Here is a 22,797-nt window from a genome sequence, read left to right as displayed (position 1 = left end):
CTAGAAAACGGTCGATCGGACCTTGGCAAATCAAAGTAGTTGCCAGACTATAGAGAAAGAACAACGTAACCAGCTCGTCGTGCTTCGTCCTAGACCCATACTACCAAAACAAGACAAGCATCTGATAGCCAGCAGAAGAGGGGCACGTGGCCCCCGTGTCACCAAATCCTGACCCTAAAATATTTCACTGCAATGACAGAGGATGACTAAAGAGTCCTCCCTATCCTTCCAAAATTTAAAGCACTATCATGTTAACATGTCATGCCTCCTACTCCTAGCGTGATGTGGCCAAGAAAAATATAACATCTATACGGTCTTCAATGTTAGAGCATCTCCACTCGTTGGCGCCCCCAGGAGGTCTTTTTTTCGCCGCTTCGGATCACGCCGGCGGAATTTCTGGCTATGGGAGGCAAAATTTCCCGGCCGTCCCCCCACCCAAGACGCATTCCGAGGACGTGTGGCGGCATCGCAGCTCGACACCGTCTCCAGCACCATCGAGGACGCCCGCCACCGTCCGCCGCACGCTCCTTGGCACGGGCCTCGCCGCCGCGTACCACCATCCCTCCATCAAGCTCCCTCCTCCACGCGAGCGCGAGCTCTGCCACGGCCGCACGAGCGCGAGCCCCGCCATGGCATGTGCAGCAGCCACACCGCCCGCGAGGTCGAGGAGCGAGGAGAGGAGGGAGGAGGAGGAAGGGGGGCGCCTGGCCGCGCGCGCCCTCCATGGCCGGCGTCGACGAGGACGAAGAGGAGGGAGGAGGAGGAAGGGGGCGCCCGGCACGCCACACCCCACGCCGAGGACGAGTCCGGGAGCATGCTGCTCGACCTCGCGGAGCTCCTCCTCACCAACGGAGCCAAGCACGCTGGCTCCGATGCGCTCCACGTGGCCGCCCGCCGCATCTGCTTCTCCCCGCTCATCCTCCTCCTCCGCTTCCTGGGGCTCGGCGAGGCGATTCTGGCGGCTGGAGCGGCGAGGAGGCGGGCGGCCGGGCGGCGCGAGGCAGTGCGGCGAGGAGGCGGGCGGCGAGCAGGGAGAGAAGCGAGGAAAAATGGGCGAGATTCCTTTTGCATGTGGGCGAGCGGGGAGAGAGAGAGGGAAGAGAGGCTGACATGGGGGTTTCGGCATGCAAAAGGGAGTGCCGGCGGTCCCAAGCGCCCCCCGGTAGGCTGGGTGTGGGTTGCGGTCGCCGGGGCTGTTTTTGCTTCAATCCGGCGAAAAATTAGGACTTGGGGACGTGACTGGGAGCATTTTTTCTGCCGGTGCTAAAAAAGTGGCCTGGGGGTGTTCCCGGGGCGTGGGTGGAGATGCTCTTAGCCACATCATCCCACCAGGAGGTAAACAGACCCAGTGACGTTGTAATTTTTGATTAATTGTAGCAGAAACGACAAAAGTCACTTGCATATGTTGATCGATCATGCAACTCACCATGCTATGGAGTGACCATCGTCAACATGTACACCGGCCGTTAGTATGCCTCACTTTTTATGGTGCCAGTTATTTTCAGTACATTTATTTTTAAGGGAATCGGTAGAGTTAGAGACCTTGGTCAAACCAAAATTATGTATGTGCAACCACCACCACGTGTCCACTGAGCGAGGAAATAAGCTAGACCCAAAGTAGTAATTAGACAGTGTTAGTTTTGGTACATTACTAAACTTACACTAGAGATATATCCATATCTAAACTAGAAGAAACCGATGTTACATACTGGTATTACCATCATTCTGGATGTAAAAAAATAAAAATCATAACATACAGTTGCAGCTTAACTAGAGTTGTTGAAAAATATACCTCGATAACTTATACTATATAGAATGATATTCTACACCCATCGGACATGATCATAGGCGGCCAACGGACCAGAATGGGATCACCCTGGCCCAACACACGCCTAAACTGGCCTGACATGACACAGGTCCCAAAGTGATGTTTCATAAGCAAGCCTTTGCCGCGTGTGCACATGGACCTCACCTTGCGGCCTGGGCACGACATCGGTGCTAGAATGTGGTATTGCAGAACTGATAGTTAACATACAAATGTCATGGTAATCTTTTACCCAGGCAAAAAAGTAGTTGAAACATACCCCTAGTAAGTTCAGTGTAAACACCATGATAAGTTATGTATTGCAAGCGTGATAACTTACGTAGTCCAACGTGGTAACTTTTGATTTGAAAAAAAGTCGTCGAAACATACCAACATGATCTATTTTCAAAGCTCTCGTCACGATGATTTTTTACGTGAAAACGGTTTTTCAATCGAAGCAAAAGTTTGAGCCACAAAAAATTCTAAAGTTTCAAAATAGAAAAATCTTTTGCTGACATTATCTGTTTTGTCTTTTAGTTTGCATGCACGTATGGAATCATAAGTCAAGGCTAGTTGCATGCGTTCCTCTTCGGCAACCACACACCGATTAGCTCTTAAGCCTTGCATGCATGTGTGATTAGAGAAAGAAGTAGGCGTTCGCATATGTTGCCTATCTTTCGATCAGTGTCGGAAGTTAGCACGGTCCTAAGATGTTTCTGATTGGGTTTTGTTTATGCACGCACCATTATAGAAATTAAACATTCCCATGTTATAATACGCAGTATCATCCATGCAAAGGTTCTGAGGAATACGTAAATTCATTTATACATAGACTCTTTCAAGCAACCATCAAGAAGAGATCACATCATCTGCACCCATCGTACATGCCAAACAATAATCATCTACTTGAAGAAGTATGGGAGGTCGAGCACGTAGAGGAGGAAGTAGGCCCAGATGGCGCCCGAGACACCGCCGAAGAAGAAGCCTCCGGTGAACTGCGACCAGCCTTCCGCAGTCTGCAGCTTGTCGGCCTCCTTCTTGCGGCCGGTGAGCGTGAGCGCGGGCGCGGTGGAGGGCGCGCCCTCGTTGAAGGAGGCGACGCCGTACATGGTGAGGCAGACGCTGAGGATGGAGACGAGGCCGATGGCGCCGAGGGTTCCCGCCTGGCCGTGAATTGGCGTGTTGCGGAGCGGGCCGGTGAGCGCGAAGGGGCCGACGAGGAGATAGCCGTGGGCGAGGCCGACCTCGATGCCGCGGAGGAGCGGGCTGACGGCGGTGCGGTACGCGGGGAGGTTGGAGAGGTACCACGCGACGAGGGGGCTGGAGGTGACGGGCGTCTCCAGGCTGCCGATGAACGGGTCGCCGTTGATGGGCTGGACCACCTGGTACGTCCCCTGTTTGTAGGAGAGAGAGGAGACACAAGAATATGTATGAGATACAAGTGTGGTGAATCGCTTAATTTTAGCTCTCTCTTCCATGCAATTGCAACTGACCTTGTCAGACTTGACGGCCTTGACGACGAAGCGGGGCCTCCTGGTGAGTGAGGCGCCGGACAGCCCCCGCGGCTTGGAGCTCACCAAGCCGCTCTTCATCACCTGGCTCGCCATCGGAGGAGCATATGCAGTTGCCATCTCGATCTCCTTCGACTCCCACACGCTCAACTCTGCTCTGCCTGCAGCTAGAAATGGATGGATGTGTTACAGGAAGAAGATTTGTCCGGACGGCAATATGTTTTAGTGGCTCCAAGGGAGAGGAGAGAATCTGGCTCTTGTTGGGCGGGCCCCTGCACACGAGATATGGTCCGCAGCTGTGTGGCTTCCATTGGCTGTAATCCTATCTCTTATCCGAATTTTCAGATTCTGTCTGCGTGTCACTGTGTGTGTGGTCTCTAACTCTCTATTTGTCTATGGCTGTAGATTTTTCCTCTATTTAGATTTTGTAGTGCAGAGTGCAGACTGATACAATACATATAAAATGAAATATGTAAAACACAGAGACATGTGCTGCCTTTTTACAAGCAAATTATGGAGCCATCAAATAAAAGTATACGGACTATATACCTAGATTTCGATATGGACTATATACGAAACAAAGTGAATGAACTTATACTCTAAAATATGTCTACATACTTTCATATGTAGTCCGTATTAAAATCTCTAAAAAGACTTATATATTAAATGGAGGAAGTATTATACACTACTGTGGATTTCAAATGGATTGCACACATATACAAAGGCACCAGAATTTTCATCCCGAGATGACATCTTCACGCTTATATTAGCTCTGCACATCTATAGGCAGCTGGTGAGCCAAAATCTGTAGGTATGGTAAAATGAAAAAAAATGCTAATAATATAGCTTCTTCCTTTAGAGGCTTAATTAGGCGAAAATGAGGAAGATATGTAAATGAAAATTTTATTTTCACCGATCAATACACTAGCCTCCGCGCGTTCCTCAATGACGGTTTCCGGCCGCTGCGGTGGACATGACTACAGCACTGGGGTCAAAGGCAAAGGTGTCCTTCGCTGGTGCATCCCTCTATTGGAAGGCCCACACTCATACTAACAGGGTAAACATGTTGAAGAGCATAGATTTCAGGACACTTCCTTATCTAGCCACTCTTTTTTGCATCACGATTCGTTCAATTATTTTTGTCTTTTTTGTTTCTCCCATATAAAACAACATATGAACTTTAAACTTGACGGCTCAACAAAACATTCTTACTAGAATGTGGAAAAAACTTTTGGAATTTTTCATGCATCAAAATACGAAAAAGTATATTTTTTTATTTAAAAAATCTTATTTCGTATATTTATGTTGGACGAAAAAATCTGGAAGTCTTTTCCCACGTTCTAGTTAGAATGTTTTGGTATCTTGCAAAGTTTGAAGGAAACTTTTCATGTAATACGTTAGTTCTCTAAGGATAAGGGGTGTCCAGAAGCCCGAGCTTTAAAAATCCATGTCCATACTAACAGGTGGTCCGCGCATGGACGTAGGGGCTCGGTGCGGATGGCTGTGGTGGCAGGAGCTCTACAATGTGGACTGGATTCATCCTGCCAACGCTATGGCACGTGGATTCAAAAGATCGGCTAGTGCAAGATGTTGCATCGGTAGCGGCCATGTGCGCAGCAGATCTGGTGCCCGACGGCGGTGGGATGGATATTTTGAGGGCTGAGTCTTCGCAGAGGCAGCGGCCTTCGCTGGTCAGGCTAGGGTGGAGTCCCTTCTCAGCCAGGAGCAATTCCCACGGGCTCTCCAGATCCAAGCGACCAAGCCAGGCAGGACGCAGTTGCAGAGGCTGGGCGGGGTCACCGGCGTAGACACGCGGTGCATAGGCTTTCCCAGTTGCTGGTGGCGCAGCGGCATTGCCGGTAAAGGAAACGAACAAGAAGATGGGTAGGAAGGGGGAGGACCTGGCAAAGGTAAATGTGAGGGGCATATTTTTCGGTATTTTAGTGGCATTTTCAGAGAATAGGTTAGCAATCTATAATGTACTTATTTTAGTTGTATTTTCATGTGATGAATGTTTTGAAAATCTATTTTAAGGTACTTGATAGTGGTAGTAGCTAGCTTCAACCCAAATATCGTGGCGGTGTTACAGCACATGCCACTCATCAATATGAATTGAATTTCATGTGTGCACTATTACTATGCGTATATTGGTTTGCGATGTTAAAATTTATGCTTTATAAATCACCCTACCTTCATTTTTTTCCTCTGCAACTAATGGCAGTGAATTTCAATTTGTTTTGTTTCCTTCAAAAATGTCAAAGGCCACTCCCTACCGCTTGTTACATTCCGCCAGGATCACATCCAGTCTTTTTTTTTAGGATACATATTACAGAGGATCACATCCAGTCTGATACATATTACAGAGGAACGCCGAACAATTAAAAATGACTAAAGACCTTCATCCTTACATTGGTCTTGATATCCCACTTGCGTCTTGGCCAGTTGTTTCGAACCATTAATTATTCTAGGACCCACATGTTCTTAAAGTCTTTGAGGTTTTCTTGTGGATGTGATAAAAATTCTCACACACAAGATATGCTAGTTTCGTCTTGATCAGTTGTTTCAGGGCTTAAAGCTATGACATAGTTGGCTTTGGACCTCCCTAACCTCCCAATACCTCCCACTCTTACACTTGGTCATGGCAAAATACCATCTCCGGATTCAACAACCCGACCAGTGCTTTTTAGGTAGATCAATAAAAAAGAGTATGACCTATGAAGATTTCAAACACATTGGTGTGGAATGCGTGGATTTCAGGATTGTGTTCGTAAGTGGTGTTTGCGTGTGGGTTGATAAATATGGAGAATGGATAAAGGAAGAAAATGGGTTCCTTTTATGCACGATGGAGGCAGAAGCAATTCGCATTTGGGCCTTGAATAGTACTCCCTCCGTCTCAAAGTTGAGACACTTATTTTAGGATGGATGGAGTATGTTTTTATCAGGTGTTGGGTTAGTAGTGCGGACGAACAACTATGAATAGGTGTGTATCACGCTACTTTATTCTTTAGCAGTACCCTCGCTGGTGTTGTTCTTGTGTTTGATGTTCTGATGACGTTGAGGTAGGTATAGACCCATGTCATTTGTGCTAGAGCAAATGTCAAATGTCATGCACATTAATTGTGCTGGTACAGAAGGACAAACGCCATCAACACGTGTTGATTTTAAGATGATAGGCCCATTAAGTTGATACATGTACTAAAGTTAGTACAAAGTTGAGTCATTTATTTTGGGATGGAGGAAGTATTAAAGATGATTAAAAATCCTTCATGACATCTGAGTATTTCACGAGAGCTCAATGGGTTTACTCTCCACTGAACAAGTAAAATGGTGCTAGAGCAGCAGATTTTTTAGTGATGATAACTGTGATCGTTAAACAAGGTCAACATGCTAGTGCAATACCACACTTCATGTCGTTCTGACAAGCTAAGGAGCCGCGATCACCCACAAATCAACGCATGTAGGTCGCATTTGTCCTATTGTAGTTCTACAATAATAATGCATTTGTTTTAGGTGTATGACATGGTATATAGCCAATAGGAGAGACACGTGCCCAAATCAGTGACGTGGCTGATATTCAAGATCCTGCGCAAACTCGTTCTACCTCATGTCTTTTAAAAACAACCCCATCCCTTTCCCTCTCCACTTCTCTGATGTCCACTCTCATCACACACACACACACACACACACAGAGCACAGAGACCCATGAACACTGCCCCAAAATCAACACCTTGTAGGCCAATGTGTTTGAAATCTCTATTGGTTCTTATCTTTTTTTGACCAATCAGTTGGAATAGAGTAGCAACTGTCAAAATTGAATACTAATATGATCCCTTATGTGACTCCTCGAGTAGGAGTGTGAGGCATCGAGAAGTTAGCAAGAAGCTTGAGTAACGGGAAACGTGCATGGGAATTTAAGAAAATTAGGCAAGATACAACTCTGGTCAATCCCGCAGGAGACATATAAGCTCGTTTATCCTTTGTGGGCATCACACGAACTCACCGGGTTACCAGTCCTATGTATCGGGGTGTGTTCCAACACATTAAGCACAATGATGGTTGTGTCGGTGTGCGTTATTTACCCAAAATAATCACACTTGAGGCTAGGCTAATAACTTAGTAGTACCAGGTTTGAATCATGTCACAAAAAACCATCAAAATTATGACTAATGCGTAACGGGGAGCACTGACGCTCAGGCCGTGAAAACAGCGAAACCGACATGTGAGGCCCGCCTAACGGGATGACGTGGCGTGCTTACATGGACAATATGTTGAGTTGGATAAAGGTCCCACCTGTCAATGACTCAACTGTTTTTTTTTACTTTTACTTTTTTTATTTCTTCCGCTTCTTCACATTTCTTTCTCATGGACATTACATCGAACAGCTTGTGGGCGGATGGAGTCCCGCGACTAGAGGCACGGGTGAGCACCGTCGTGGTGTTGGGCGCGCCGTGAGGAGGCCGCCGTCGCTCCCGTCGGCGTGGCAGAGGAGCCCCTGCTGCGTACATGGGGCTGCCCCTGGCCACGGACACGCACGCACGCCTGCAGTCGCCGCTAGCCGTGGCATGCACACACGCCTGCAGCCACCGCAGGCGGGACCTGGCGCGTGCACCGCGGCTCGCTGATTCCGGCGCTCACCTAGTTCCCTCCGCCGTCACTCCATGGAGAGGCAGACAAGCTGCTGCCGCTCCCCATGAGCCCCCGACGCCACCTCCCGTAGCTCGGGCGTGCGTGCGCACGCCGGTGGCCGGTGGCAGGGCGGCGACTGCAGCAAGGTCGCTGCGGCGGACGGGCGACGACCACCTGCAGGCAAGAATCTCCATGGCGAGCTCGCTCTGGGCTGGCGACGCTACGACACGCTGGACTGCTGCGCACGACGGCTGGCGACGCTACGACACGCTGGACTGCTGCGCACGACGGCTGGCGATGCTACGGCGGTGAGCACGGAGCCCCTGGTCGCGCCTGTGCTGGAGGGCCTGTCCAGCCGGCCGCCGAGCCGTCATCGCCGGCAGCTTGAAGCCCGACGAGCCGCTGGCTTCACGTCTGATCTGAGTGGCCTTCCCTGGTCACCGCACTCCGCCCCGTGCTCCGGCCCCGTCAAACTCATCGTCATGCCTGCAAGAAAGAGCTCCCCGATGGCTGCCTAGAAGCTGTTTGATGAAACATCCAATACAAACAGAGATGTGAAGAAGATGACTGTTTACTCATTGACAGGTGGGCTTCGTGTATTATTTGCCACATCAGTCAGTCAAACTTTTTGGTCTTCGCCACGCCAGCCCGACAGGCAGGCCCCACCTGTCGGTTTCGCTATTTTCACGGCCAAATTCGAGCGTCAGTGCTCTGCATTACGCATTAGGCACATAGATGATGGTTTTTTGTGACCTGGTTCAAATCTAATACTAAATTGTTATCCTAATCTCAAGTATGATGGTTTTGGGTAAATAACTCTGTTGGTGTGCTGGAGTCATTTTCCCTTGATCCTTGTGTCAGAGTTATTTTCCGTCGCTGGCGCGGCTCCCCTCAGGTATGATCCCTATGACCTCCATCTCTATTGGACTATTACGTTGTCTTCTAGTAGGGTATAGATGCTAGTTTAGTGCTTGTCGTGTGTGTAGAGGCCACAAAACAGTTCAGATTTGATGCATTACTTTTGAGTCATGGAACTGTCCGAATGATGTCACTTTTAACTGATGAACTATCACAAATTTTTTACATGTCATCTTCCAGGTGTTTGCTTGGATCCGTACGTGGTTGCTACTCCATCCAAATAATAAGGAGCTTATGCCTATTGAGTGCAACTGTTGGAAGACGATAGGACGGGATACTTACAATCGGTTTGGATGGCTGTCCAACAATAGCATAAGTGTTATTCATCTTACCCTATTTTTGTTGTGGCACTTTTTGTCCTTACTTACACGGTTTGCTTGAGACCTTTGTTTGAAACCTCGTACTTTGTTTAATAAAATGGTGTGTGCATCATTTGATGTAGAGGCCAGGGGTCAACTTCCTTTTCCAAAAGAAAAAAAACACAAGGTACAGAAAACTTGCACTCATCCGTATTGTGCAAGAAAACAAATGTAAACTTGTGCAACTTTTATAATGATAATAACATACTAAGTGGATTAGTTATAAAAAATTATTTTGACATTCTAACACAAAATTAAGTTGTTTCTCACGATTGCATTAGCAAACTGATGCCGGATGTACCAATGTAGGGGGAAACTCAGCGGCCAAATATGTACTAAGCAACGAAAAAAAAAACAAGAGCCAGAAACATTACCACAAACATGAAAAATAAATGGGATTTTTCACGCCAATCACTTCATTTTTACCAGTAAAAAATTCTAATAAAAAGTAAAACATATTCTAAGGTAAAAATGAATTGACAACACTGACATTAACCTTAAAAATATAGAAAGAAACTTAGAGAAAATGATGACAACACGTTCAAGGGTATTATAATCCAAGACGCAACAAGTATCTTTGGCGTGCCTATATTGTTTTAACCAACATGATGAAGACCTAAAGCTTTCCTTGTAACAAATTCAGCATAAAGACAACGTAGGTGTGAATCATATAGATGGCCAACCATTTAGAATAGGGATAAGTATATTTTTTGTCCTCGAACTCTTTCGAGAGTTTAGAAATCGTCCCTCAACTCGAAACCAGATAGTTTTCGTCCCTCAATTATCAAAATCGGATAGTTTCGTCCCTCAACTATCAAAACCGGATAGTTTTCGTCCCTCGTGCCGCTTCGGGCGGTTTTAGTACGTGGTGAATAGTAACTCAGTGAACAGTAAAATCGAAAAAATAGCAAAAAAATTCAAAAAAATATGAAATTTTACAGCATCGAAGATACTCTCGTGCGCAAGACCCGTGCAAAATTTCATGGTATTTCGACATTCGAGCAGCTCGCGGCAAACAAAAAACTGTAAATATGTACGTCGGTGAACAGTAAATTCAAAAAATAGCAAACACAATCAAAACAGTATGAATTTTTTTTGGCATCAAAGAGGCTTGGGGATTCAACGTGCGTGCAAATTTTCGTGTTGTTTGGGCATTGTATGAACTCGTGGCAAAAAAAACAAAATTTGGCTCAAATTTTTTTAAAAGTTTGCTATTTTGTTTTTTTTGGCTAGAGCTCCTCGTATGTCATTTGATGAAGAAATTTTGCACACATCTTACGTACCTGACCATCTTTGATGCCAAAAAATTACATAAATTTTTAGTTTTTTTTGCTATTTTTTTGAATTTACTGTTCACCAATGTACATATTTACGGTTTTTTGTTTGTCACGAGCTGCTCGAATGTTGAAACACCATGAAATTTGGCACGGGTCTTGCGCACCAGAGTATCCTCGATACTGTAAAATTTCAGATTTTTATGATTTTCTTTGCTATTTTTTCGATTTTACTGTTCACCGAGTTACTATTCACCACGTACTAAAACCACCCGAAGCAGCACGAGGGACGAAAACTATCCGGTTTTAAGTTGAGGGACGATTTCTAAACTCTTGGAAAAGTTCGAGGACGAAAAATATACCTATCCCTTTAGAATATCTGCCTCTTTCCTCGTAGAATACTCATTAAGCATTACATAATGTGGAAACATGCTTCTATTTCATGCCCGTCACACAACCTACAGCTCTAGATGACATTCAAATCCTTAAGTCGGTACCAATATATTGGTTGCTTTTATACACTCAAAGTAGTGGTGTATGACAAACCTTGGGGATGATGTGATATTAACTTCATTTGGATTTTATCATCTAATTCTCATTCCCATCCTCAGCAAAGTTGTAGATGTAAATTCGTAAACAGAGGTGCCTTCCTTCCCTTAATGGAACTTATAACGGCCTGTGGGGTCATATCTTAAAATTAGTTTCTGACATGCCAGAAATCAATATGATCAATGGTATAGTCTCAGACACCAACCTTCAACCATGCATACAATGTCATCTAGGCTTCTTTATAAGTATACTGCCCCATCAATTCTTAACCACTCAATACACTCACACACATACATACTATGCTGCTATTACTCAAGTAGGTCGCATGCTACGTAGCGGCCTCACTAGCTCGAAGGATCACGAGACAACGAAAGCCATTAGATCACTAATTATGGGAATATGATGCATCGTGAAAGAAATGAAAGTTTAGCTATGGGCCTAGCTAGTGGCTTTCCGTCTCCGAGACATTCACGATCAGGCTGTGAACCCGAGGAGAGACAACATTGCTGCCTACTCCTTTATTTCTTGTAGCTAAGTTGGGCTAGACTTTTGTTTTGTTTTGCTTTCGCTTTCTCTTGTAACTTTTGTTAATGTTAATGAAAGTTACATAGAACGATTGTTCTACGGCCAGTGCTTTAAAAAAAGCTAGACTGGAAGGGCGTAGAACTGGCTATGTTCTGCCGAAGTGTGGCAATCGGCATCTTAAGTTCATGACAAAGGTGATTCAAAACGTTGTGACTAAAACATTGTCAGTGCTTTTCTAACATGATAAATATCACTCTAGGCGTTTCCCGATTCTATATTTAAAGGAGATGGCAACCAGCCGGCAAAGAAAGAGGTAAGTCAGACATTATTGCGGCCACTAATCTTATGAATCCTCTATTAACTAAAGGATCATGGCCGATAGATCTTCATATTTCATATTTCACATTGATACCTAAGCAGATCGTCACTCATGATCATCGTGATGAACAAGAACAGATATCACCAGTTAACAACCAATCTATAAGCCTGGTGGACAGCCCGGTCGTTAACCGGTCAAAAATAACCCGACCTAGACTGGCCCCTCATAGCGGCCCCATATGCGCGGGCTAACCGGGATGCCTCATATCAAGCCCATATCTGGGGTAGATTTTGGGAGGCCCGGGCGCGTTCACCAAGTCAGACTTGCCGCATGGGCCCACGTGAAAACACTAGGAAACCATTGGTCTGACGGGCGTCTCTTCGAATTTCAACAAGGGCAGTGAGGACGTACATGGTGCCACTCCGGCGCACCTCCCGGTGATTCAAAAATGACTGTTTAACATAGACAGTGAACTCCAACTTTAGCCGCATCCCATTCCCCTCCCTCTCCCTCCCCTTCGCGCCGCCACCTCCCATATATGCTTGTCATCCACCGATAACCATGGCTGGCAGAAGGACACGACGTATGCCATGCTCACACCGGAGCGGCACCTTGAGCTGCTTGAGGAGATCCGGGCTAGGAGTGAAGCTCGTATCACATTCGGCCTTCCTCTAGACTCATCGGAGCTGGAGGAGGAGGAGGAGGAGGCGGAGCAGGAGCAGGAGCGGGACGCGGCCATGGAGGGCACGGAGCCGGAGGAGGAGGACAATGAAGCGCGCGAGGCGGATCCTCCGGCTGAGGGCTTCCTACGGAGGAGGCAGTGGAGCACATTCCATCCTCGAATCCGTCCTGTCGAAGGAAGAGGTGGAGGCCAACCGCCGCTACCCTGCCAGGTGGCCACGGAGCGCGACAAACTCTCCGTGGCCATGAATGAGGCAGCCAATGAGCAGGAGGCAAGTGAGTAATAACAAAAAAAATTGGAAGTCTGAGATTTCACTAAAAGTAAAAGTCTTCATGTGGTATCTTCGTAAGGGAGTTGTGCTAATCAAAGACAACCTTGCATGATGCAACTGGCCATGAAGTAAGCAGTGTTGCTTTTGTGCTTATGACGAGATTGTCAAGCACCTCTTTTTCTAATGCAAGTTTGCATGTTCTACATGGTCAATCATCCAAATAGCGTCAAATCTATACCCCCCACTATTGTTGCCAATATATTTGGTCATTGGTTGAACGGTATTCAAAATAGGTTCAAAACGCTAATGAGGGTAGGAGCATATGTCTTACTTTGGTCGTTTTGACTATGTAGAAAGGATTTAGTTTTAATGAAAAAAAGATTCTCTTCTACAGGTTATTTTCCGTTGTATGCACTCGTTTCATACGTGGCCTACGCTACAACGACCGGAGCACCAACCGATGTTCAAGGCGGTGTGTACGTGATTGAAGCGGGCGGCTACGAAGATTTTTTTTCCCAATATTAGTGGCAGCATGACCCGGATCGACCCATCGCCATTTTTGACATAGGCATAGTGTCAGTCTATAGAACTCTACTGTTGTCGACTTGTCATTTTTGTTACTTTTCTCATTGTCAGAATTTTGATGTTTGGTTGTGTACATCCTAATTATGCAGAGGCCGGGTGTTACTGATAATGTTTTGTATCCACTTGATGATATATTCTGACATAATAAAAGTGCCCTTTATCGGAAAAAAAATGAGCAAGAGGCCGGTCCGTTAGTCACCGCCAGCACCGATGTGTCTGCATCTCCGACCACGATTTATATTAGTACGTATTTCATATGTACATAGTAGTCTGCATGAGTACTATGGATTTAAGGGTTTAAATTTGAGGTATGTGTTTGTGAGGATTGACCGGTCACGATCCGTGGACGCGTCCGCAGAGGTATAAGAAGGGGGGATTTCATATATCTGGCTGTAGATATACTCTTAGTATATGAACCTGGTTTGAAATATATTTTTTAATGCAGTGCAAAAAGGGGGATGAATCGCTGTCTAGACAGCTTGAACAACATAACTGTTTAATCAGCTCAGTAGAAACCCACTGAGATAGATATCGTGCTACATGTAGTTGTTAACTTGGTAGATGCACAGTTTTATTTTGAGGATGATTTAAATACCCCATGGCGTCTGTGTATTTGAGGGGCTCGATAGGTTTAGCCTCCAATGAAGGAGTAAAATTGTGCTAGAGCAGCAGATTTTCTAGTGATGTTAATTGTGGTCATCAATGAAGCTAAACTGGCTAGTGCTACGCCACCCTTCATGTCGTTCCGACAAGCTAATGAGCATATCACTCACAAATCAAAGCATGCAGGTGGCATTTGTCCTTTTGTAGTTCTACAATTATAATGCTATTGTTTTGAGGTGTATGCCCTGGTTATGGCCAACAAGAGACGCGTTCCCACATCAGTGACGTGGCTGATATTGTAGATCCTGCGCAAACTTGTTCTACCTCATGTCTTTTAAAAACAACCCCGCCCCTTTCCCTCTCCACTTCTCTGATGTCCACTCTCATCACACACACGCAACGAGCGACCCATGAACACTGCCCCAAAACCGACACCTTGTACGCCAATGTGTTTGAAATCTGTATCTGTTATTAACTTTTTTGACCAATCAGTTGGACTAGATTAGCCAACTGCCAAAATTGAATACTAGCAAATCCATTATGTGAATCCTCGAGTAGGAGTGAGAGGCATCGGGAAGTTCTGAAGAAGCGAGAGTAAACAATGCCGTGCATGGAATTTTCGAAAACTTAGGCAAGATACAGCTCTGATCAATCCCGCGGGAGATATGTAAGCTCGTTTTTTTCTTTGTGGGCATCGCACAAACTCACCAGGTTACCAGTCCTATGTGTCGCGGTGTGTTGCAGCACAGTAAGCACAACCCTGGTTGTGTTGGTGTGCCGGAGTCATTTTCCCTTGATCCGGGGGATTGTCAGGCCAATTCAAGAGCAGTAGGATCAACTTGATACCCTGTGGAATCGCTAGACTGTTTTAGTTTGGGGCCGGTCTGTTTATGCGTGCAAATAGCACAACCCAAATCCAATCAAACTATGGTATCTAGCTGACGCTGTACATAGTGTTTCTATCTCGGGTTCATGATCCCGCTCAGTCGTCCTCTCTGTTCTTCAGGGGAATATATTCATTCATTTTGAGTAATCTATGAATTCACTAGACTGGGTCATAACTAGCGACTCATGAGTCCTGACATGAGAATATGAGAGAAGAAAATTTCAGTGGCTACACTTCTATTATTTGAACATGTTTTTGAGAGAAGACCAGTGACCTAAGACTAGTGTGTCCCATATTAATATACTGAATTTTAACATGACCCCGATCTATCATGTAGATTTTCCACTGGAACCAAAAGCTTTACTTATTGGAGATTTACACTGCTGATTTTGGATTACACACATAGCAAAATGCTGCTTGACTTTTGGTTTGGTGACACAAGCTATCAAATATATGGAAATCCTATGAAATAATAATTGTCACACGAGCCAATCTACGAAGAATTTTTGGTTTGGTTGAGCATCATTTGGGATTACATACCTGACCAAGATTTTTTTTTGTATATTCCTTATAGGAAGAACTCGATACAACTCCACCTAATGTTACATGGGCCAATGTTGGGAGAACTATAATCTAAAAAGAGATGTTGTCCATCTTTTGAAAAGTTGGTGCTTTTGGAGCCCTTCTCGAGTTAATTGGCTCTACATACTCCAGCCATTATTCTCGTAAAGAAAGTTTCCAATCTAGAGTAAGCGCAATTTATGCATGTATAAAACACCTACTTAAAGCTTGTTCGCATTTATTACCCATTTAGGACATATATGTTTGTGTATGTATACATCTTAAGTGGTTCTTACGTTGCAACTTTGGAATCCTATTTACCGCTCATAGCTTGCTTTACAATAGCTCCGTGTAACCACAACCACCCTTTAACCCACCCCACCCCACCCCCATTGCTTTTGACCAGGGCCGGTTCCCTACAGTTTCTCACTAAATGTCTCTTTTCCAATAGTTTCCCTTTTCCTTTTCTGATTTCTGTTTTCTGTTTTTATTTTACTATTGCACTTAGTTTTATTTTTATGATTTTATGATTTCCCCTTTTTCACTTTTTCTTAGGTTATAACCTTTTCACTTTTAGTTCTCTTTTTGGTTTTCTTTTGTGTATATTCTTAGGAAAATACCTGGATATTTTAAAATTGTAGACCACATATTCTGAAACATATGGGCAATTTTTTCTACTGAACGAGATCTTTTTAAATAATAACCATTTTTTCATAAACATGACATTTCTAATATGGGAAGAAAACATTTTACTTCAAACAAATGTTTAACTGTGTACGATCATTTTTATTATTTCGCTCTATATTAACTTTGCGCATTGTTAAATAGTTTTTCTAATAATATTTAGACATAATTAGTTTTAGTTAATATCTAAATAAATAAAATTAATTAATGGCCACACAAGTAGCTTGCACATCTAGAATTGCTTTAGGTGAGGCTTTCCTATTGCACAATGAAAGAGGAAGGGCTTGTTTGGTTCGTGTCCACGGCACTACCAGCCTGACCTGAATTATGCCTGAAGTGTGAAATGCACATCTATACTTGTTTGGTTGATGCCTGGAAGATGAAATGCACGCCTGACATAGCCGTACAAGTATATATGATTTGCCTGAGCCAGGCGTCCTATTACATGCCCCTGGATGTAGCCTGGCAGTGATTAGCAGTTAGTAGCAGACTAGCAGTGCAGTCTGTTGTTTAAATATTTTAGTTAAATAGTTAAGACATACTCTAGATGCATGCAAAGGACATGAACCAAACAAACGTTTGCCAGGCCAGCCTGGCCAGGCAGATATTTCCATCGTCCCAGGTTCGTTCCAGGCACACCGTTTCCCCAGGCACGATGTCCAGTCCTTCAACCAAACAGGCCAGTAATCCCTGGGAACTTGCCACATGTGGGCGCAGTCGGCCAGCCCATAATGTAAATCATTGTTCCACACAATTTTCTCTCGTTTCTTCTGTTAGTTTTTCCCTTTTATTTCTTCTCGATTTCTCTCTTTTCTCTGGACTTCATTTTGGCTTTTTCAGTTGTTTTTCCACTTCTTTGGCTATTTAGTCGGTTTTCCCACTAGTGCACACTTTTCTAAAATTTATGAATATATTCTAAGACCATGTTTCAAATCTGTTTACATTTTTTAAAATACATGAACACTCTTATATTTTGAATATATTTTTATAAAATAATAATAATAAGTAAAATTATGAATACATTATTTAATAAATTTTCAAACATTTTTTACATTAACATTTTTATAAATGTGCATGTTTTGAAGTTTGTTCATATAAAAAATTAGAAAATAGGGAAGACGGCGAAACCTGAAAATAAAATCAGAAAAGAAAAGAAAAATCACCGAAAACTGATATTGGAAGTACTCCCTCGGCCCAAAATAAGTGTCTTAATTTTAGTATAACTTTGTATTAAAATTAGTATAAAGTTGAGGAAATTTATTTTGGACTAAAGGTAGTACTCTGTTAGTAGCGCACAAGAGGCAAAGTTGGGCCAGCACTTCATCACATAGATCGGTAAATAGGGTATCTGGCTAAAAAATTATATAGGAGCGTGAGCACGTATTCCACACCTTGTGCGTGGAATAATAGGGTGCCTCCTATTTGGTGTGTACGTGGCTCGCGAGCAACCTGGCCGGTACCCTCTCACTCGCAAGTTGTTTGTATTAACCGGCCCATTTCGGTTTTTTCTTCTTTCTTTTCATTTTCTCTTTCTCATTTTCTCCTTTATTTTTTTTACTTTTCTTTTTCAATTTGCGAACATCTTTCGAATTAGTGATTTTTCTTGAAACCATAAATAACTTTTTCAATCATAAACATATTGCAAACACATGAATATTTCTTGAAATTATGAATATTTTATAAATTCATGAACTTTTATGAATTCGTGAACATTTTTTTTGGAATTGTGGACATTTCTTAAATTCACAAAAAAATTGGAAATCGGATATAGTTTTTAAAAATTCTCAAATTCGTGAATATTCTCTTAAATCATGAACTTCTTTAACTTCAAGAACAATTTTTAAATTCTTGAAGATTTTTTATATAAATTTGTGAACATTATTTGAAGTTGTGAACATTTCAGGAATTCATGAAAAAATATCAAATTTGCAACTTTTTTGAATTTTTTTATATCCGAAATTATTGAACAAAAAAACAGGGGACGTCGCAACCCGCACAATGGCAGCCCAAAATGGTGCGACAGGGACCAGCGGGGGGGGGGGGGGGGGGGGGGGGGGGGGGGGGGGGGGGGGGGGGGGAGCAGTTCGTGCTTGTCTGGGTTTCGGCACGAATAGGGGGTCCCGAATAAAAGTGTAGCCGTGCATTATGCTAAGCCCTCCATGTCATGGACCGTCCCATGAATGTACAAGCTTTTAAACAAACTAGCACAAATGCCTGTGCCTTGCAACGGGAGAAAACAATGATTTTTTTCAATCAAGGTTGGCTGGTCGAGGAACTATGTCGTGGAAGAATGGTCGCTATTGACAAAAAAGGATGGATGGATCATTTGAGGATCGTGGCATGAGCTTGAGACGGAACTATGATTCTGAGTAAATTAATTTGACTGAACAACATTAATTTTGGATTATTTGTTCTAATGGACAAGAGGTGGCAAATTCATTTCTGAAGAGAAAATGCATTGGTTAAGTTCGTTGGTTGATTCCCCACCCCCCAACACCTAAGGACTTCGATCTAAAGCTATGAACACCATCGGCTTCCTAATCGAGCAAGGATGACATGAAGACACCACCCTTGCCATTGCCATTGACAACTCAAACAAGGGCTATCTGCTTGCTAGTGCTCCAAATCTTCTACCAGAAGCTTCCATGCCCACTGCCTTCGATGCTCACACAGCCACAAGCTTTCGATTTCCGTCACTAGGGCTGCTCTGTTATGGGCAAACTGTTAGCCATTTACTTGTTTAACTACAGCATTTAAGTAAAAGAAGCACAATCCACAGTACCATATTATCTAGAAAAACAAATTATACATAATAGCTCATTTTTACTGTGCAATAACACAATATCCAAAAAATAAATAGCTGCTTCTTTTATATATACCACACAGAAAAGAGATATGTGAAAATTCTTTATAGAGAATGCATATTGGTACCTTTGGATTTTTGGATAAACTAATGCTTATGATGGCACATAACATGATCATATGTAGCTAATTCTCTAGCCAAACCATGAAGCATTATTGCCTATAACTCATGAAAATCTCACATGAAAAATATTAAAATTAGAGGTATTTTATGTGAACTGAAACGGCATCTCGGCATGATCTATCGTTTTGTGTTCATGTGTTTAAATTAGAATGGCACAGCCAAAGTGGTCTTCAAGGCCACCAGCCATCATGTCGTCGCCGTGTCCGAGGCAACCTTGTGCACTACTCGACACTCGCACAATGGGTGAGTCCGGCGTGGTATTGGCTCCTGCTGCCCAGCTTGCATGGTTCATCTTCACGCACGTTGGCATGCAGCGTCCACGAATTTAAGCACGTATAGTATAGCTTCACTGCGAGAAGAATTCCAGCTGCCTACATCGACCATCCGACACCCTACGCCTAGGCACACAGCCTCGAGCCGGGACAACGTCGCTAAGGAAACGATGATTGCGCCGCTCGCGCCGCTGAGGTGCAGGTGGGGGGCAAGGGTGCAGGTGCGTATATGAAGTGGTGGGATTTTATTTAAAAGAGCGAGGTGGGACTAATATATACCGAATCACTTCTTTACCAAAGGCTGAATATAGATTGGCTGGCTAGCACCTATGTGGACCGGAGTAGAGGTTGGGAGTTTGATTCATAATAGAACATATAATTTTTACTTTTTTCGTTAAGGCGGCAGGAGCAGGCCCATCAGAGGAAGGTCGAAGCCCACCCTGTTGAGGCGTAACGGCCTTTGGACTATTTTTTCTCCACACATGAAAAGACAACAAAAAATTTCATGTGAATAGTACCACCTCGCCGGATAAAAAAAACTTAAAATAATCATCTAATCACGGAACGAAACCAAGAATATCACCTTGCTTTATTAGTAGGTATAGATATAGATATAGATATAAATATAGATATAGATTAGTTCGATCCTTTCAAAACTTATTTCAGTGCCCGGTTTTACCTATGTCAATTTTTAGAATACAATTGAACAAAATGATTTTTCTTAGGAAGTCATTTGTAATTTGAACTCTCTCATCTGTCCTGGTATGGGCCGCCAAACACTCTCAGTCAAGGGCCTCTTCAAAGTGGACCATAACCTTCCACAAGCGTTCGGACCGAGCTATTCGGGCGCAGTTTGTCATCAAACAGTGCCTTGCATCTGTTCGGTAGCAGTCCAGACATTCGTTTTTGACAAACCGGAAGAAAACTAGGGGGAGTTTTGCGGGAGTCCGGACACCAGTCACGTAGGACTCCGACACCCCCGGAATATCCAAAACGCCGCCTGGACCCGTGTCTCCATCCTTCCCTCTTTCTCCTCATACGCTTTATCTCGCGCTAACGTCGTCGTTGTACTACCCTGGCTGCTCGCCAAGTCCCTGCCAGAACTATGCGACCTCCGCGGCCTCAACTGCTACATCAAGCATCCACACCGCTTCTGCTCCGTCGCCGGTCCACACCTCTCGTCTGTCCGTCACCGCGCAGGTACCATCCGCCCTTACGGTAGTCACCACGCCTAACAAGTGTTTGGTGAAATGCCCGTGCTAATTTGTTTGTCCCTTCTTTGAAGCAATGGCATCGGACATGGAGTACATATACAAGCACTACATTTAGTGGCCCGACAAAGTGAACTACACAAATGAAACAACTATGATGCATGCGGTCCTTGCAGAAGCGGGGCAAGCGGAAGAGCATGTTTTCAATTTCAAGTGATCGATTAAGGGTCAGTGAGTGCTCAATATGAAAAGGGAACGTGCCATTTGACGGTGATGGAGGACTACTTTCCCCTCAATGCCCTCTTTGCTATTAGCTCACAATTTCTCGTGCTTTTGGATGTGAAAAAATGTCTTCGACCATGTCTACCATGGCGTTCGGTCCTTTGATGACTACTTCATCTTGAAGAAAGATGTCGTTGGATGGATTAAATTATCTGGTTATCATCAGTGCACGACAACATTGTGGATGCTTTCATATGGCATGGCTGCAGATTCGTGTGACGAATACCTTCTGATGTCTGAGAGCATGTGCGAAGACGCCATGGACAGATTTGCTACCATTATGATCTCGCTGTTTGAACCTCAATACTTGAAAGAACCAACTGTCACAGACACCGACAGACTCTTGGCAATGTTCGACGTAAGAGGGTATTGAGGTTTACTCGGATGTCTTGATTGCATGCATTGAAGTTGGAAGAACTGTCCAAAAGCTCCACAAGGGAAATATGAGGGCCATGTTAAGAAGCAAACTATCATTCTTGAAGTTGTTATGTCACAAGATCTGTTGATTTGACACGCCCTCTTTGGCATGCCCGGGTCTCACAGTGAAATCATTGTACTCCAGCAGCTCCATTGTTTGCTTGGGAGACTAAAGGGAAAGCTCATCTTTGAATCTATATTGTTAATGGGCATGAATACAACATGAGCTACTATCTGGTTCACGGGATCTATCCTTCATGGGCTACCTTTGTTAGGACCATCTCTGAGCCAGTTGGTCAGAAAAAGTATCACTTTTCCAAAGATAAGAAGCAGCTAGAAAGGATGGGAGAGGGCATTCGGAGTGCTCCAACCCCGTTCTGTAGTTGTTGGTGGACCTGCTAAACAATGGGATCCGACGACATTGTGATAGGTGATGACATGTTGTGTGATCATGCATGTGATCATGCATAACATGATCGTGGATGATGAGGATGAAGATGATGTCACATCTCTTGAATTTGAGAAGATGTGTGTTCCTATTGAACTTCCAAATAAGATCCGACCACGTTTGAGGAGTTTGTTCAAATGCATCAACAAATTAGGCGTCGAGCAACTCATGAGATACTCAAGAAAGATTTGATTGAGCACACATGGGTGGTTAAAGGGGACAACTAGAACATATGTGGTATTTGATTTCAAGTTTGAACTATGTTAATTTGAAAACTTTGTTGGATTGTACTATTTAAGTTAGAACTACACGATTTGATATTATGTTATTTCGAGCTTGCGGACTTTGAAAAATAAAGTGACGGCTAGCTTTGGATGGCCGGCTTCCACATTAATGTCCGTATACTGGTTTCCACCTGTGCGCGGACAAATGTAATGTCCGATTTGGAGTTCAGCGTTGGAGACGCCCTAAGAACATCGAAGCCGGCAAGCCCCACATGGGTATTACTATCCAATATGTGACAAATATTTAATTCATACTATGTGATAAATATTTTGTCAAATCAGGTGTACTTATCATTTTAGTATTTTGTATCAGGACTCGGCCTTAGCTAGAGTTTTATTTTTTAAAGGTTGCTTAGCTAGAGTTTTTCTGTGGTGTTATGATGTATAGCTGTGAGCTAGCACTGAGAACTGTAGGTGTCATTTGGATTGGGTGCACTTTATTAGAACATGTAATAATCCTGAGGGCATTATTCATATGAATTCACCCTTTCACCAGGGTGTTACCGTGCCACCGCCTAGCAACAACGACCTGCCGCGTCAATCACCTCACTGTCTCACAGCTTGGCCACCACCGAATTGGGGTCACAACAACAACACACAACCCAACCAACATTGTGAATTTCATGCAGAAACAGAAGTCGGGACAAGAGCAGTGAGGCTGCGTGGCAATCACACTGTTACAAAAATAAGATTTAATCCATGGTGAGACCTATTACTTCGGTATCAACTACTGGCACTAA

At 44.0% G+C, this 22,797-nt stretch overlaps 1 protein-coding gene across 1 annotated transcript; it reads right to left on the bottom strand.

The window, feature by feature from the left end:
* Positions 1 to 2,606: 2,606 nt before the first annotated feature.
* LOC125542480 (photosystem I reaction center subunit XI, chloroplastic) lies at positions 2,607 to 3,589 on the bottom strand. Its single transcript, XM_048705532.1, has 2 exons — positions 3,298 to 3,589; positions 2,607 to 3,198 (listed from the first exon to the last, which is right to left on the bottom strand). The coding sequence occupies exons 1-2, from the start codon at positions 3,433 to 3,435 to the stop codon at positions 2,707 to 2,709; spliced, it is 630 nt and encodes a 209-aa protein (XP_048561489.1). The 5' UTR covers positions 3,436 to 3,589; the 3' UTR covers positions 2,607 to 2,706.
* Positions 3,590 to 22,797: the final 19,208 nt, after the last annotated feature.

This window comes from Triticum urartu, chromosome 3 (genome assembly GCF_003073215.2).
Source record: "Triticum urartu cultivar G1812 chromosome 3, Tu2.1, whole genome shotgun sequence".
In the NCBI taxonomy this organism is placed as follows: Eukaryota; Viridiplantae; Streptophyta; class Magnoliopsida; order Poales; family Poaceae; genus Triticum; species Triticum urartu.
The sequence above is the reverse complement of the archived record's forward strand: the minus strand, read 5'-3'. Positions and strand labels throughout refer to the sequence as shown.

What these genes read in the sequence shown, in the direction of transcription:
- LOC125542480 (XM_048705532.1), bottom strand. Translation starts at nt 3,435, where the DNA reads ATGGCAACTGCATATGCTCCTCCGATGGCGAGCCAGGTGATGAAGAGC. An exon ending in AGGCCGTCAAGTCTGACAAG is followed by an intron (nt 3,199 to 3,297) that starts GTCAGTTGCAAT and finishes TCCTACAAACAG; the next exon opens with GGGACGTACCAGGTGGTCCA.